Genomic DNA, 17,402 nt, shown 5'->3' on the forward strand with positions numbered 1-17,402 from the left:
TGTATGCTTTGCATCTGGCATGTGAACACAGGAGGTGGATGTTCAGTGTCACTTGCCACTTCCCTACTCCTCCAGAAAATCCTGTGTGGGTTTCCATAGGGATTTGGCTCTGCGTAGTTAGGAGGAGGCAAGGAACAGGGATTCAGACTGCATTATCCTCATTCAATATAGAGGAAAGCAGAATAATTTTTGTTTTTTTCTTTTGTGTTTTTTGTTTTTGAGTGAGCCCATATTAATGCTATCTTTCCTTCTATTTTGATAAGTCGTTTTGTGAGACTCAGTTTCTTAAGAATGCTATAAATATTGTTATATACGTTTATGAGAGTCTTTCCTGCTTTGGATCCTTTGAAAAATGCCTGCCACTGGTTGTTTCTCTTTCTCTACATAAGAGTATGAGGCTTACTCCCAGGACCTTGCCCAAGAAAATTTGAGGGCTGAGTGCACTTGAATTACTTTTCCTGTATCTGGTATTCTTCTATGTGGAAAAGAAAGATTGGAGTATTTTTAAGCTATACATGCACATGTCTAAATGCTATCCCCATAACTCATTAAATAAGTGAAATAGTGTTATTTTATACCACCTGAGGTCCTGTCCTAACAGTCTTTCTTAGACCTTAGATCTGTATTTATACGACATCTACAATAAAAAGATCCACATCTTTACTAATGGTTTATTGGCCACTTAGGTGGGAGAGAGCATATTTTATTCTCTTCCTACCACATATCATATTCATTGTTGTGGTACTAAACCTCACCAATTGTTCATCAGATTCAATTTATTGCTTTACTGGAAATACGTTATGTAGACTGAACGATATTTTTTGAAAGTCAAATCAGATTTTGGAAATATTCCTGTTGAAAACACTGAACAGAAAATTACATCCATTAAACTGCATTCATTACCAAATCTACAAAAAGTTTTTGAATGAATAGCAGTTTATAAAGCAATGCGTTGTAAAAAGCAGTAACTAAAGAAAACCAAAGTAAAACATTCACTTTCATTATTGAACATTTTTAGCTTTATTATTATAGTAGAATTACAGTCTGACATAAAATAAAGAGCTTTTGCTAAACTCTGTAAAGCAATACATGCTTCTGCCATAAACAACCTCTATTAGATTTAGGTTTTATTGCCACATCACTGCACTGAGGTGCAATAAACATTCAATGTCATCTTTTTAAAATTATCTCAGGAGTAAACAGAAACTGTCCTCTATAAGAGTGTATCATTATTTTCAAGGAAGACTTACTATTATTACATGGTTTAGCAAAGCACTGTAAAAAAGCTACATAGAATACCTTGTCTTTGATAAACTCTGCAATCAAGTTTGTACAGTATAATACTATTGGCATAGACTAACAAACTAAGAGGTGATATTATGCAGTCATTGCATAGCAAAAAGCAGACTAATTAAGTAATATTCACATCTAATGTGCAAAATGCAGACCAAAAGGTAGCTATGAATTACTAGGAGGATAAAATGCCCTAAATGGACACACTAGTTTAACGCCAAAAATAACAAGATAAACAAGTACACTGAAGTTAAAGAGCCATAGTTTATTTTTTTCTATACATTTATCTACACATGATACCAGAAGATGAAAACATCCCCTTTTAATAAGATCCAATCAGATAACTTATCAAGTTTAGACAGGACTAGATGTTAGACAGTGAAGCATTAAAAAGAACCAAACAAACAAACAAAAAACAACAAAAAAACACTAAATAAAACATTAACTATTTCCATTTTTTTTTTAACGTAGAGAATGTCAACTTTCTGATTTATTGAGAAAGTTTATAAAACATTGCCTGAAACATGACTATGAAATTTGATTCTCATTCGCAGTTTCTCTGGAGGTCCATGTAGTATTGTTTTAAAATTCATTCTGTACCATGTATTATGGTTTTTGAATTGATGCTTGCACCACCATTCTTCCCATCTCTTTGAAAAATCTTTATCTGAAGTTTTATTTCTAAGAATCAGCAATAGGAATACTGTCTAGATTTTTTTAAGGGAGCACAGTACCTGCAAAATGGACATCTTGTATTTAAAGCCCTTACATATTGTTCCTACAAATATATTGCTACAGTAAAAATGAAATAAGTTTACTCAATAAAATCTATTTTCCTGTACATTCTTTTCTGTATGACTTTTTTTGTATTTAATGCTACATATATTACATCACTTATTGTAACAGTTATGTATCAGCAAATATAGCAGTAATATACAGATGAACTTCTGTCTTAATATTTCATCATTTTTACCTACCAAATATAATCCCATTCTTTATTATTTATGCATGACCTGAGCAGACCAGTCGTTAATCTAATAGTAAACATCAGATGACATTGTCAAATTGCAAGCTACTGTACACTTAACCACTTTACAAATGGAAATAATTCCAAACACTTTCTATTTATTTTTTAGGCTTTCCAGTACCAATACTTTTTTTCATCTAGGCTCTAAATATGTTTTATTGAGCATTAAGTAACATATTAAGAGCTAAGAGGTGAATCCTAAACAATGTTTTAAGATCAAAACTTTAAAAAAAGTAAAAAAAAAAAAAAAAAGGTACAATCTCATGCTGAGTATTTACATATATTATTTAAATACTATATTTTGTCGTTCTGCTATCCATAAATTTCAATCTAAAGCTTTTTTTAATGTATCATTTTATAAAAGAATACATTCAACATATCTAGAGCTTGCGATTTTTTTAACTCTCTAAAACATAGTGATGAATAAAACCTATCTGTAAAAGCATCCAGGATTTGTTTGGATTACACAGGAGATAGAGGGGACTTGGGATATGCACTTGATTGTGCAACTCATTTTAAATCTAGTCTAGTGACAACTTAATGCTTAGAACAAGACTGCAGTAAGACAGCAGATTAAAGCATTTGTTACCATTAGATCTTATGTGCTATACAGTGATAAACTGTACCTACAGTGAATAATTTCCCTTTTTCTTTAAAGACCATTTAATATTATAAATCAGGTGGTTTGGAGTATAGAAGGGACAAAGGATTAGGAAAATAACATTTTATGTTATTTTGGCAAGGATTCGGCAAATGGGAAGCTTTACATCCTTGAAAAGATTATAAACAGTGGTTGAATGGTACAGCATAGTATATGCAACATGGACTTTGTAAAGAATATTATCCTGCTCCTCACAATCCATTGAATAAAAATATCTTTTTCATGTCCATATACAATATCTATTGGGGACAGTCAGTACTTAAGGTATCTAAAATGCTTTCCTTTTTCATTATTAGATCTTTCCCTTTTTAAGAATCAGTTTGTTAAATTATATAGCATATATCCTTCTCTCCCTTGGACACTGGGTTTTTACATATACGGATATATTTTACTTCTGGTTAAATGAAGAAACCTTTATTTTCTTTAAGACAGAGGCAATGAAGCAAATGGGAATTACTGTGTGTGAAAATGGGAAGCAATTCCCAGAGCAAAAGACAAAACAGAGCTAGATGAATAAATGAGGTTATTGGTGGGGAGTTGGGGCTTTTAACTGGGGCTCCCGGTTTAAATAGGTAGCCCAATAGACTAAATTAAAGATTCCAAAAAGCAATGGGAAGGCTATTCTTGATAGTCGATCAATTTTGCTGACGCTGTTGAAAGTTTTCTTGGGTTCTGCAGGTTTTGTTTCTGGCTTAACTTCTTTGGGCTCTATCGTTGCACTTTTAGCAATGGTTGCCAGCCCAGGGTCCCTTGCAATATTAGGGGTGTAGCTTGTAGCTGCGGCTGTGTATGTGTTATTTTTCTTAATGAGAGGATCCTTCACTTTCTTTGGCTGAAAAAAGAAGAAAATATTTTATTCTTACTTTCTTGATAGATAACAAACTGAAAAAGCACCATGAACTTTTGCAACAAAAGAAGTTTATACCACAAATTGTGATAGGCTCTAAGTAAGAAGCTAATATTTGGGCACATAACTCATGCAAAATATTTAGATGAAGACATGGACAGAATCATCAGTCTGGATTACTTGTATTAGTTAAACCGACGTATGTGATTGGTAAACTATAATGAGGACTTGTACTGGTAGCTAGGCTTACTGATACACAAAATTACCTTTAATGGTAATTAGCAGTGATGATCAACTCAGAATTCAACATTGCCTTAATCAACTGTGCTACCTGACCAGGCCAAAAGCTTTAAAAGACACTTAGTTTTTAAATGTAGCTTTCCAATGTTTAGACAAATAATGTTTTTTATAACGCATTCTAACACAGTTCATACATAAAAATATGCAATAAATATATAATGTGATCATCCACTAAAAAAGTGAATTATTTAGGAATAGGCAAATCTACTAGTCTTTTTACATTAAGGATACATGCCAGAAGCATATGAATTAAGGAAAACAAAATTGAAGTTCATGTTTGAGTGTTACCACTGGTTCATAATGGATGAAATGTCATTCTGAATATAGGGCCCTAAATAGCTGTTCAATTTTTTAGCTACCTAGTGTGGTATAGACCCAGTACACCTACCTGTATTGCTAAAGCAAGAACATATTGAAAAGCTTTCAGTGGAGAACTTATTGGAAAGAGTATCTAGATTTTCAAATGGGTCCTTGTGTTTTCTAGTATTTTACTTGTGAGAGAAAAAAAAAGTTTTGTGTGGGGATGTCAGCTGGAATTCAACTGTCCAGGCTGCAGACAGTCTGAACCCTTCTTCCAGCACTGCACAAGGATAAATATAGAGAAGAGATATACTAGATTGATAAGGAGGTGTAAAGAAAAGCACCATTTATGAGAAAACAGATTAAAAAAAAAAACAGAGGGAGCTTAGAAAATCATTAGGCAGTGATTGCCCCAAAAAGCTAAAGCAAATGTTGCTCGTTTAGTCCTCTAGAAGGCAAATAATAATGCCAGGTATGATTTTTTATTACATTATTTCACTAAACAGCAAGCATAATTCTGTTTTCAAGCTGCAGCTATCCCAGGGAGGGAGTGGTTTTTGTTTTTTGTTTTACTATTTATAACAGATCAACTATAGATTTATAGCTGTATAAACAAGCCAGTAGGTTGGCTTTAGTATAAAAAGAAAAAAAAAATCTTGTTCAAGTGATGAACGTTTAAGGAAGCAGAAGGGTTCCTGCAGGACACCTGAGAGCGTGCAGAAAAGCTGCAAAAGCATCTGGACAAGTGGATAGAGGCTTGTAGAAGCATGATATAGAGTCCTACGCAGGAAGGAAACGTAGGCTGAATATTGCGTATTTACTGTTGTGTTTTTTTGTTTTTGTTTCTGAAAGTAATAGTTTTATTTGAAACAAATTAAGTGGCTGGTTATAGTAACTTATGCTACCAGGTAGGCTATGTTCAAAAGGCAATATTTAATATTCAATTATTATGTTTTATTAATACCACCAATTTTATTAAAAATAGATATCATGAAGAAAGGGGCAAAACAAAGAAGCAAATAAATGACTTTCAACGAAAGTATCATCAGTAACTGAAAACTCAATATTGACAAACTGTCGTGAAGCTCAATACCGTACTTTTAAGTTATTTCACTTTGTTCCGCAATACTTTTATGTTTGTTCTCATCTTGTAAATGTCTTAATTTTATTTCTATTTTCTCATTGAGAGTCTTATGCAACTAAAATAGAAAAAAAAAAAAGATAAAGAATATTTATATATAGGCATACATTCCTGAATTAAACACATATATTCGCATACCAATGAGTAACATCTGCTCCTCCAAATATTTATTCTGCTGAATCTCTAATCTGTGAATGTTCGTAATAAGTAATTAGGCAAGTTAAAAGTCTCTTTCAAGATCTCTTAAAAAAAATAACCAAAATTAGCTTCCTCACAGAAGGAGCTCACATGATATTTCATAGGAAATCAGAAACTTTTTCTTTCATCTCGTATGCACCCTCAACAGTTTATTGATGCATATGTGATTTACAGACAGTCTAATCCCATACCAAAGGAGTCAATGTGATGCCCTTCATTTCCTTTAGGGATGTGTGGAACAGGATTACAGACTCCCAAAATGACTGTCAATGCTTCCCCCAAAACAATTCAATTTCTCCTATATGCTAAGAATTAGGAATAACATGTTTTTTTTGTTAATAGGGGAAAAACAGTAGGCAAAAGAAAGAAAAGGCTCTGTAGTGATTTATGTGATGATGGCTACATGGCAACTCTCTTGAAGTTTAAGTTGGGGAGCAATATAATTTGAAAACTCTCAAGTACTGCAGTCACAAGATTTTCTTCTACATATATATTGAGACATGTACACTTTCTCTTGCCAAAATATTAGAGAATGAATTGCCTTCCCTTTAAAAAAAAAAAAAAGTGTCTCCTTCCTGCTTACCTGCACAAGTCAAAATCCCAGAGCCTGTTTGCAAAAATGTTTTTTTCCTCTATGAAAAATCAGAGACTATGCATATTTTTTATGTTATTAATAGCATTAAATATCATCCAGAGAAGAAGACAACATATTGAGGTACTCAGTGTCTAAGCAATTATTGTGTGTGTGTGTGTGTGTGTGTGTGTGTAGAAATGCTGTGTGGGTGAGCATGAGGAAACTTTTAGAATAATTATTTAAATTGCACAGGAGCTCTAATAGGCTAAAATATACAGAGATCATGCATGACATAATATGACCTGTTGCAATAAATATTAAGTGGTGTTACCTTTTCAGGAACGACACTTTTGCCATCCCATGCATAACCTCTCTTTGTGAAGTAATTCACTGTTGCAAATTCGATGAGTGCAGAAAACACAAAGGCGTAACAAACCGCTATAAACCAATCCATAGCAGTGGCATAGGCCACCTTGGGTAGTGAATTCCTTGCACTAATGCTCAACGTAGTCATTGTTAGGACAGTTGTTACTCCTGAAAAACAAAGTTTTTAGGTCTTTATATCAATGGCTATATTTTGTGTTTCAATTCTCAACTATTACAATAGAAGTGAAACCCTTATTTCTACCCCTAATTTTTATAGACCTCTCAACTTAAATTCACTTAAAATCAAATTTCAATTCCTGTGGAAGTTGCAGGTTCTTTGTAACATCTCTTTTATACCTTTGTTCTCTGACATTGTTTTAGTACAATGGTATTTTTTTTAAAATGGGGATGGAAATAATATGTTGAGTTTTGGACTGGATGCTACTTTATGCTTCATGGAATTTGAGGAATTATTGTTCCTGTTCCTTATCCAAGCCCTGTGAATTGCACTGCAGATGTGAAAATTTCATATTTTTAGTTCATTGTTGCAACAGTTCTAAGATAATAAGATATAAAACTTAAAAACATTGTTTTCATGTTACTCAGCCTGATTAATGGTAAAGTAGTTTATATATGTTCCTTCAAACCTATACTCAAACATACTAAGCTTTACATGATATATTCCATATATTTAAGTTGATGGTTTTAGAGATCTCTGTCCTTTTATTTACTGATGCACTCAAAATAGCAAAGACCTTATGTAAGAATGCATTTGTATTTCTGATATCCGCTTGTCCCATTGCCAATGATGCTTTTTTCCTTAGCTGGCCATGGAGCTTTCACTGAGTCGCAGGGCTGTATTGAACTCATTCTGCCTATAGCAGCTTGAAAAAAAATCTACAAGCGTAAGCTAGACATATACATCAAACTGTATTTCCACAAGTTACCTTGACAACTCTAGTGTCACGTATTGAATGTGTTTTGCTAGTTCATCTTCACTGCACTAAGTGTTATTGAAAATGTGCAGCGGTCTAAAATAGGGCAAATAATGAACAATGTATTTATGCACTGGTGTAAAGAACTTGAATTTTTAGTGCCTAGTGAGGAAGCAATTTCCTTCCCCGAGAGACAACCTAATCTCATCTTTGACTCATTATTAGTGAGCTTATATTTCTCTTATGTAGTAGCCAAGCAGGTTTTATAATGTATATGGTCTGCGTTAGTAAGTGGGCTAAAATATCTAAGCTGTGCTTCTGTATACATACATGCATGCAAAATATTCTGTGACATCTTTTCACTGCCATTAGGAAATGAAAAAACTTTCCTGTTATGTTACGAAAAAGCAAACAAAACACTATTTACTAAATAGTGCCTTCTAAGAGGAAAATTTTGAGATATCTCAAGATAACAGCTGCAACATCATACAGTATTATTTTTTATTCATTATGAGACTAGTAAATTTTGTTCTCCATCTAGGGACAATGAAGTACGGCATTGCAAAATGCTGATCTGACATTTCTTTTTAAATGGCATGTGCAAAGCGAGATAAAATAGCTACAATTTCAGTAGCTTTGAGTACAGAAGCTCATATAAGTCCCAGATAAGTTCTCAGTAATAAAACTCCTGAACTAATTTTAGACATTAATCATATTATGTAAATCAAATTTAATTATCTTGTGCTTTAAACCGTTCTTTTGTAAATGCAAATCCATACATCTACAGGAAGTCTTTACTTGGTTCATGAGGTCTAAGGTTATGCATGTTATGAATTATTTCCAGAGGTTTTGGGAAACTAAAGCAAAACTATGAAGAGAGCAAGAAAAAGGTCAATAAAAGCAGCTCTTGTTCAACAAGAGTTGAACAGTGTCTGCATGTTTCTCAACATCAGGCCTTGTTATTCTCTCCAGTTTTGCTGTGTACAGTGTAAATGCATAAACTCTTTTCAGCAAAGCAGGAGGGCCCGTGGCATCTTGCCCCAGCACTGCCCCAAGGCAGGGAAATGGGTCTAAAGGCCAACTTGGCTGTGTGTTTTTCCACCTCCTCCTGCCAAAGATGTTCAGATGTCCCACAAAAAGGCTAGGTAACATTCCAAAAATCTTAGGTTCTATTTTCCCTAACCAGATTTGTTATATATTTTTTTTTTTAACCATGTGCTTGACTTGGATTAATAGCTTCAAAAAACATGCTAGTTGTTTTTTTCTGATTTTAAAATAAGTGTTTGCAGGCAGCAGTTAAAACACCAGGGACCAACTGTATAAACTTAGAATCCCACAGACTCCCTCCTTACTGCATTCATTAAGTGCATCTTTTCACTGCTATAAGCACGATAGATGATCTCTGATTTCAACAGGAGACAGCAGCCTACAAAAGGGATTTTCAGGATAAGAATTTTCAAAGGGCCTAAGGATGTCAAAGGACCAACACCCATTGATTAATACTTTTTGACAATCCCCACCATGGAAGCCATTGCCATTTATTGGAAATGTTTTATTCATATATTTATTGTTTTGGAAAAGTAGAACTGGAATAGATTGATTGAGATATTTTCAGGTCTCTTTTTACAGTCAGTTTAAAAGCTTTTGAACTTGTATCAGCTTCTGATGTATCTTCACAGTGAAACACATTAACTGTTGTGTACTGCACTATGTACAGGCTCCTGCTGTTCTCCAATATAACATTACACATAACCACTTTTATCACAAAATTTCTTAAAATTATCTGGCATGTGATTGCCAAGGAGTTTATAGGTCTTTCTTACCAAATACAGTTCTTGCTGGAACAGATTCTCTGTTAAGCCAGAAGGACACCTGTGACAGTATCACTGTCATGATGCATGGCAGGTAAGTCTGAATGACAAAGTAACCAATCTTTCTTTTCAAATGAAAATGTGTAGTCATAACAACATATTCTCCTAAAAAACAAAACAAAACAAACAACAACAAAAAACATTAAAGCTTTTATAAATAAACAAATTAAAAGACCTTACAGGAACTCACTTTTCATTATAATCACTACTATTATAAAAATAAGAAGTCCTCAGATCAAATTGGGTCAGCTCTGAAGAAAATATTTAATAATAAAGGTTCCACCATTTAATAATCAAGTTCCACTAATAACACAAAACTAGACAGTTCTGGGAAATGCTAATTAAATTTGCATCTTTTTCATCTTCTTCACATAGTAGTGAATAAAAGTCTGCATTAACTGGTGGCTGTTTAGGCCTCTTGTGAAAGGTTTAATTCTATCAGAAGATGGAAACACACTGTAATATACACATGTAAACATCAAACAATGACTGAATGGAGACAGGAAGTCAGAAATGTTTCAGTAGGGCCAAGCTGTAGTTGTAATTGTTGATGTGATTATGTTTGTATTATCACTATTTGTGCTTTATCTGCTCTGAAGACTAAGCATCCCTATACCACTAATTCAGTTCCTTACTAAATTAATATTCTCTCCCATAGTAAATAGCTAAAGCAAGAATAATGTATAATATTTTCATTACCAGTAACTTTTAAGGTGCTACAAGAATATATGATCTGGGTATTCCAATTACATACAAAAGGCATCTTAAGTATTTATATAACTCCATAAACCATTTCTTCCAGAGGACAGCAAATATTTACAGACATTATTGACAACATCATTGAAAACAGATTTTGAAAAACAGTATATAGACGGTAAAACCTATACTTGTGACATATTGTTCACTGTAGATTGATTCTTTATTCAATAGACATTAGCTTAGGAAAGAAACAGGTGGAAATGTGACTGGATGAAAACCTCTGTCTAGATTAGAGATGATGTGAAATTACCATTATTCTCTTTTAAAACGTAGGCAACTGGAAAGAGACTGTTGCACTTGTACAGGAAAAGCTTAAATTGGATCGAAAAACTATGTCTAGACGTTGACTGCTTATGCACTGAGCATGTCAAATGCCCTTTTCTTTAATTCAGAGTGTAAAAGAACATTCAGTTGAACAACCTTTCTCAATATATAACCCTGAGGAAATCTTATAAATAAGATGTGACAATACTCACTGTATGTTTCAATATAAAATAGAAGTCAGTAGCAAAGGATGGAAAAGAGAACCAATTAAAAATTGAGAGCTAGAGCAAAGGATATACAAGGAAAATATTCTTTCAGAAAATAGGACTTCAGGAACAGTAAGGGGGGCCTTGACTTAATTTTTACCTGTTGTTCTGTAACTTTCACCAGAACAACCTACAACAGAGATTATAATTTTCTGAAGGGTGCCAGTCTTAGCTAGAAAAAACAATAATTAAATTTCATCTACTACAATATGTCATGGGAAACTATTTTAATGCAATCAGATATAAAATGTTCACAATGATGTGTCAGAATTAATTCAGTGATTGTAGCTGGCAAGCTAAGAATATAGAGTGAACACACCACTCTGCTCTGAAGCTTTACTTAGCTGTTTAAATTATGAAAGTATTTTTAACCTCTGGAAAATGAGAACGAGATTCGAAGCATGAAGGCAATTTAAAAGACAGGGATTACTCTCATCTGTTAAGACAATAGTTCTGAGCTAGAAGTCAGTTAAAGGTAATGCCATGAGCATCTCAGGCAAAACATAGGCCTAGAATAATGCTTACAGTTCAGTTATAAGTCAAAAACATTTTTGTAGGTCTCCAAAATACCAATGGACTGGAGTCATTTATTAGAATACAATAGATCTTTAATGGATTTTACTTAAATAACTATAAGAGATTAAAACACTCCAGTTATTTACTGAATCTTCAGTTTCCCATATTTTGTCTTTAATTAAAATGCATGGCGACATGACAGCTGCTGACCACTGTCCAACTTCCAACCAGTTCCTCTTCCACTCAGAGAGATGGGGGTGCTCAGCCTGGAGAAGAGAAGCCTCTGGGGAGACCTCATTGAATCCTTTTAATACTTGAAAGGGGGCTTATAAAAAGGATGGAGAAGGACTCTTTACTCAGGTAGATAATGAGAGGACAAGGGGGAATGGTCTTAAACTAAAAGAGGATAGATTTAGATTAGACATTAGGAAGAAATTTTTCACTGTAGAAGCGATGAGGCATGGGAACAGGTTGCCCAGAGAAGTTGTGGATGCCCTGTGTCTGGAGGTGTTCAAGGCTAGGCTGGATGGGAGCCTTGGGCAACCTGAGGGGGGTTGGAGCTAGATGATCTTTAAGGTCCCTTCCAACCCAAGGCATTCTATGATGACTGAATAACTAGATTGTAAAAGCATTTTAGTCTTTGAAAGACTATCTTGAAGACAACGACAATTGCAGATCTCTTTTCCTGAAAAAAATCAGAATTTGTATTTATCTTGTTCTAGACCCCGAACAAGAAAAAAGATCCTTTTGTCTTTTTGTCAGATGAGTCAATCTCCACCCCTCTAAAAACAGGGAGGGGTTTCACAGTTTTAATTACGTATGTCATGTCTTAAAACAGAGATGATCAGAGGATAAAGGTGTGCCGGAGGATTGTGTTGAGATAGCTGCCCAGCTATCTGAATGGGGAGAAAGGTGGCCATTACCCACTTCTGACCCCACCGTTATTTTGGTGAAGGCAAATGTCAAGAAGCACTTTTCCTTGAGATGTTGAATTTGAAAACAATCAATGTTTCTACAACTGTATATTCTTATCAGGTATTAATTTAAGAGAGTTGCAAGTTTGGTACTAAAAGATTATTTAACAGGCTCGGATTTAGTTTTGATAATCATTGTATTTAATTTTTTGGAATGTTTTTCTGCATCTAAACAATAGCATATTTGTTTTAGTAAATATTAATAACACTTCATTTAACTTTATGGATTAGCATGGTAAAAATTTCAGGCGGAAAAAAGGAGGCAAAATTCAAACCTATGAAATATCACGGGCAAAGGAAATGTAATTTAGTTACTTCATGGAAATATATAAAGAATTTTTACACTTCTTAGGTTTGCCTTAATTCTATTTAAACATCTATTATCTGACTGTCTTAAGAATTTAAAGGGTGCTTCTCACAATACCATCTAACTACCCTGAATTATATCTGCTATTATCTGTTCAGTTTAAATATGTTCCCAAGTTTATGAGTCTTTTCTGACTGTCCTGCTGCCCTTAAAATGCATCGAGTAAGCAGGGAATTGGCAATGAGCGCAAAAGGGCAGCCATGCAGGTTGCTGCGGTCTCTCTGAGTGAACAGCCTTCGAAGAGAAAGAGCACAGAGCTCAGGATCCTTGCAGTCCCTCACAAATCACACTGACTTGCCAGGAAAGGGCAGGTGAGGTGAATTACTGGCTCCAAAGAAATCAACAGGAATATTTCTGTCTGTGGCCAGGCCAAAAGTTCTCTCTGCTTTTCTTTCTCTTTGACCAATGCAGACCTCAGTGCTCAATAATGAATGTAGTGAATCTGTGGAAGCAGTTGTGTTGATATTTCTTATGCGAAGTCCTTATTTCTGCCATCCCACTTACTTTTATGATTACATCAACAGAAGCTTCCAAGCAGTAACCTGAATAGTGGTCCACTGGAAATTTTAGTCTATGAGAAAATTTGTTAGCTTAATAGGCCGCATGAACATACACTGAGAGGCTAAATAAAAAAATTAGACACAAGTTAGGGTTCACCTTAAAATGACTCACTTTGCTTTAAATATTTGTTCATTTAATGAATGACAGATTAGAAAGTTTGGTATAGGCAGGTGCAAGTGTACTTCTTTAGTTCCATTACAGCTGCAGGGGCATTCAGAGCAATACAGCTACGTCTGAAGGAGTGCTTCCCTCTGATTCATAGAACATTAATTCCAGTCAACACTTTAAGATCTTGTTCATGCTCAAAGTTCAGTTTATTACTGTATTCAGATTTTTGTGCCTTTCCAAAGTAATAAAAAACAAACGAGCAAACAAAACAACAACAAAACACACCCAAAGATTAAATCTTGAAACAGAAAATGCGAGGTGCAAAATTTTTTAGCCAGCTTCAACATTACATTTAACTAATACTGAAAACAAGGGCTATATGGCTATATTTGTGTATCTCACTTTTAACAGTCTTGGAGTAAAAGCTGGTGGCAGCATTAAGGTACCTAAATACTATGTTTGGATGTTCCAAATGTTTTGTTTTTTTTTTAATTTGGTGACATTTTTTTCACTTTCTAAATACCTCCTTAAGAGACTATATGCTTTTTTTCAGCATCTTATTTCACTGCCTCCAAGAATATGATCTTTGAGGTCTCATTTTGCTATAAACTGGTAAACCTTTTTCACAAACCTGTACTGGACTGAACAATTCCAGAGTCCACAGTTTGTCCAAGCAGATCATACTGGTTCAGTCGAGAGCCATCTTCAGCCACAACCACTGATCTTGCTGGTTCCCGTGTCCATTCATACACAACCTCTGCTCTGGTATAAGCATCTAATTTAAAACAAATAGATTGCATTTCAGCTTTTGTCCATCTACTGCCATATGTCTTTAACAGAACAAGGTTTTGAGCAGTACTTTGAATACTTAATACTCTGTAATCACTTGTAGAAAACCCACAATCAGCATACTGGAACTTTCTGATTATGGGGAATATAAGTGATTTTATAGGTCTATCTGTATTATGATCAGCTAAATAGCTGCTGTAGGGCTGGATTAAGGTTTGCCCTCAATGGCATTGAAAGTCTTTCTCTCCCTTACATCATTCCCACCTATATAAAATCTGAATAACCGGAAGGGAGAGTTAGACATGGAATTTCATGGGCATGCAAGGACTCCAGCTCTTATTCTAATCTTTAACTACTATAAAGAAAGACGAGCCCCAGTATTTTTAATTTGTGGTGGTTTGGTGGTGTCTGGGCCACTGTCAGAAAATAAGTCCTTTTCAGAGTAGCTCCAGTGACCTCTCCTTCAGCCTGGCTAGAGCTCTCCATTTTGTCATCACCCTCTCATGGTGCCTTTGCTGTATAACAAGTATAGCAGATAGTTCTGAGGCCGCCTAGGCTCACATGAGTTTAAATCACAGTGAATCTATTTTCCTCTTTGGTTATTTCTGGGGAATGCTCACACTTATTCAAGTTCACATTTATCAAAGTCCTAAAAAGAGCAAAAGAAAAACACTGTATTTTCCAGACCCAATTAGTCTAGCATGTTATATAGATAATTCAGTAGTATCCTACATATATCATCCAGGTGTTTTGTGCTGTTATTAGTGTGTTATTTCTGTTATTTCATGAATTAAACTATACATAACATTTTTTATCGTAGTACTGTAATATTCTTCTGCCATTTTGTGTAGTCTGCAGTCTGACAGCTCTTGCTTTGAGCATTCAGAGTGGGAGTAAGTTGTCTACATACAGGCATTGAGTGTCATTCTTGGCACCTAGGAGTATCCAAGACATGTATGGGACTGAATGTGTGATTAGAACCTACATAAAACTTGCACCCACCAGAGGCAGCTGGAAACCAGATGGGACATCTTAGGACACCTAAAATGGTACTATAAATGTGTGTATAGGTGACTAACTGACTCCTACCTGCAGGATGAGATTTTCTCTGTGCGTTTTCAGAACAGGCAAGCAGGAAAGGGAAAGGAACAATCTGATTCCCTTGACCTCATTTGTGAGTTAATAATTTTATCGTTATCAGTGTAAGAGATAACAATGATTAAAGAGGTGGTTTTGAATGGAGTGGAGTGTACTGGTAAATTAATTGCATGGCATTTGATCCCGCATTATCGAAGTGGAAGGTTACTTTTGCCCTCAGACTTCTTATTCCCTAAGCACTATAACACATAGTTAGCTCTTTTGGAAGCAGTGGTAAATGCAAATCTACTTCTTCATAATTCTGGCCTTAAAAATAATGGCCACAGTAAGTACAAGAACTGGCCTGCTAATCTAGCTAAATAAAATAAAAAAGGGGAAAAAAAAAGATAATATTAACTTTAAAGCATTTTACTTGTTCTGGATCACATGAGTAGTTTGGAAGAGAAGGAACTGATTTCCTGAGCTGCTGGGCAACAGTGGATTAGGAGTCAGAGGGAAGGCAGCATGCTCATCAGCGCTGGAAATGAGCTCACCCCACCAGGTTCACTTCTCCATTTCCATCACGGATGGTCTGTTCTCCCTCCTACCCACAGCATCCGGTTGACATGTTGCGTAAGTTCAACATACCCTTTTGCTCCTTTCAGTGCTGCTTTCCAGAGTGGCCTTAGTTTTAAACTGACAATCAGATTTTTGTAGGAAGAGTTGAGGACAGCAGCTGCCTTTCTGATTTTGTTATGCCAACATATGGCGTTTTGTTGTTCCAGAAGCCTCTTTAGCATTTGTCACATTGTACTTACATTGGAATAACCTCTAGCTCAAACTGCTATTTTGGCAAATCATTTTAGCCTTGGAGCTGTGTCAAGCATTTATTGGCCTCTACAGTATGGGCAGAGTCCTTGGGAGATATGCCACTCCTTCAAATGTGAGGCTTTTCTGAATCCAGCTTCAACAAGAGATGAGAAATAGTGGAGGATATGGAAAAACTCTTATCCAATTTAATTCAAAACAAACACTGCTGGGCAAACACTACCTTGGGGAGCTACTAAGTCTGGTATTGTAATCTGTACATAAAGAGTCTTTCATTACAATTGAAGGTCTTTTTCAGTAAATTCTTCAGTCCATTAAGATGAATCTTACGAATTGCTTTAGTTGTTTGATAAAAATGTCCCAAATGTATTGAAAGGAGATTCCCACTGAAAAAGCAGCAATTAAATTTTACAACTGTTCTCTTTTTATATGTACAACCGTGAGACCTATTTTCACAACTTGCCTGAGTCTAGCCATTTGTCCAGTGGGAGATAGTTCTATTTGTATCAATACCTAAGTATTCAGACAGAAATATTTTATAATCTGATAACTGTTATATAATGTAATGGGAAGGATGGGAGAGACCCATATCTAAGGTCATCTTTTGGACAGTGAAGTCCCCAAGCAGTGTTTGCAGTAAAAGCATGTTGCAGAAGGCATTCCCCCAGATTAGAAGCTCCTTTTAAATTAATAGCAGAAAGCAGAGTTTCCCTGAAAAGGCCTTGATCTTGTCTCATGGCCCTTCCCAGCATTTGGACTTGCTTGTTTTGTTAGGTCCTGCTAAGAACAGCTGGCTTGAAGGTCATTTGTGTTCAAAGCACAAAAATACTCTAAATAGCCTGTAAAATATAATGGCCCATACCTGCATTCTGAAATTAGAATGTTAGTATTCACCTCTGACTCTGGTGCAGAAAATGATATTTCAGTTAGAAATAACTCTGATTTTTTTTTTGATTTAAGAAAACTAATGTATATAATGATAAAAAAATACAGAATAAATTTAGATAGAAGTGTAAAATTCAGTCTGCTAGTTCACATTTATACAAAACCTGTTGATGGTTTAACTTTATGTTAGCAGGTTTTATGCACAAGTACCCGTCTTCCTATCTTCCAGATCCAACATACAGTCAGCATAAACTCCTTAAAGTGCATTTCAAGAGAAATTCAGCTCTGCAACCACTTCTGATGTAACTGGGATCCTGGGTGATTCCAGGTGCACAGATCTGCTGTTATTGGTCCAGGACCCACTGCCCTATATTAATTAACATTTTCCCCTCTTCTGTTTCACGGGAGATTTGGAAAGGTTTTTTGGACGCGTGCTGTAAGAAAACTTAGCATTCAAATAGTAAACTGTTCCTGTCAGTTATACTCCAACTTTGT

The 17,402-nt window shown here is 35.1% G+C and overlaps 1 protein-coding gene across 6 annotated transcripts in view; it reads right to left on the bottom strand.

Annotated features, from left to right (window-relative positions):
• Positions 1-991: 991 nt before the first annotated feature.
• The window catches only part of GABRA1 (gamma-aminobutyric acid type A receptor subunit alpha1), a 41,929-nt gene continuing 25,518 nt past the window's right edge, over positions 992-17,402 (bottom strand). For 5 of the 6 annotated variants that reach the window (XM_013178541.3, XM_048064721.2, XM_067005510.1 and 2 more), the window contains 4 exons: positions 13,960-14,103; positions 9,466-9,618; positions 6,673-6,875; positions 992-3,813 (listed from right to left, as the gene is read on the bottom strand). In XM_013178541.3, coding sequence (XP_013033995.1) covers positions 3,505-3,813; positions 6,673-6,875; positions 9,466-9,618; positions 13,960-14,103 — 809 coding nt within the window. In that variant the 3' untranslated portion in view covers positions 992-3,504. Of the gene's footprint in view, positions 3,814-5,526; positions 5,628-6,672; positions 6,876-9,465; positions 9,619-13,959; positions 14,104-17,402 lie in introns of all 6 variants that reach the window. The other variant, XM_067005512.1, reaches the window with a different exon arrangement.

Source organism: Anser cygnoides, chromosome 14, assembly GCF_040182565.1.
Source record: "Anser cygnoides isolate HZ-2024a breed goose chromosome 14, Taihu_goose_T2T_genome, whole genome shotgun sequence".
Taxonomy (NCBI): domain Eukaryota; kingdom Metazoa; phylum Chordata; class Aves; order Anseriformes; family Anatidae; genus Anser; species Anser cygnoides.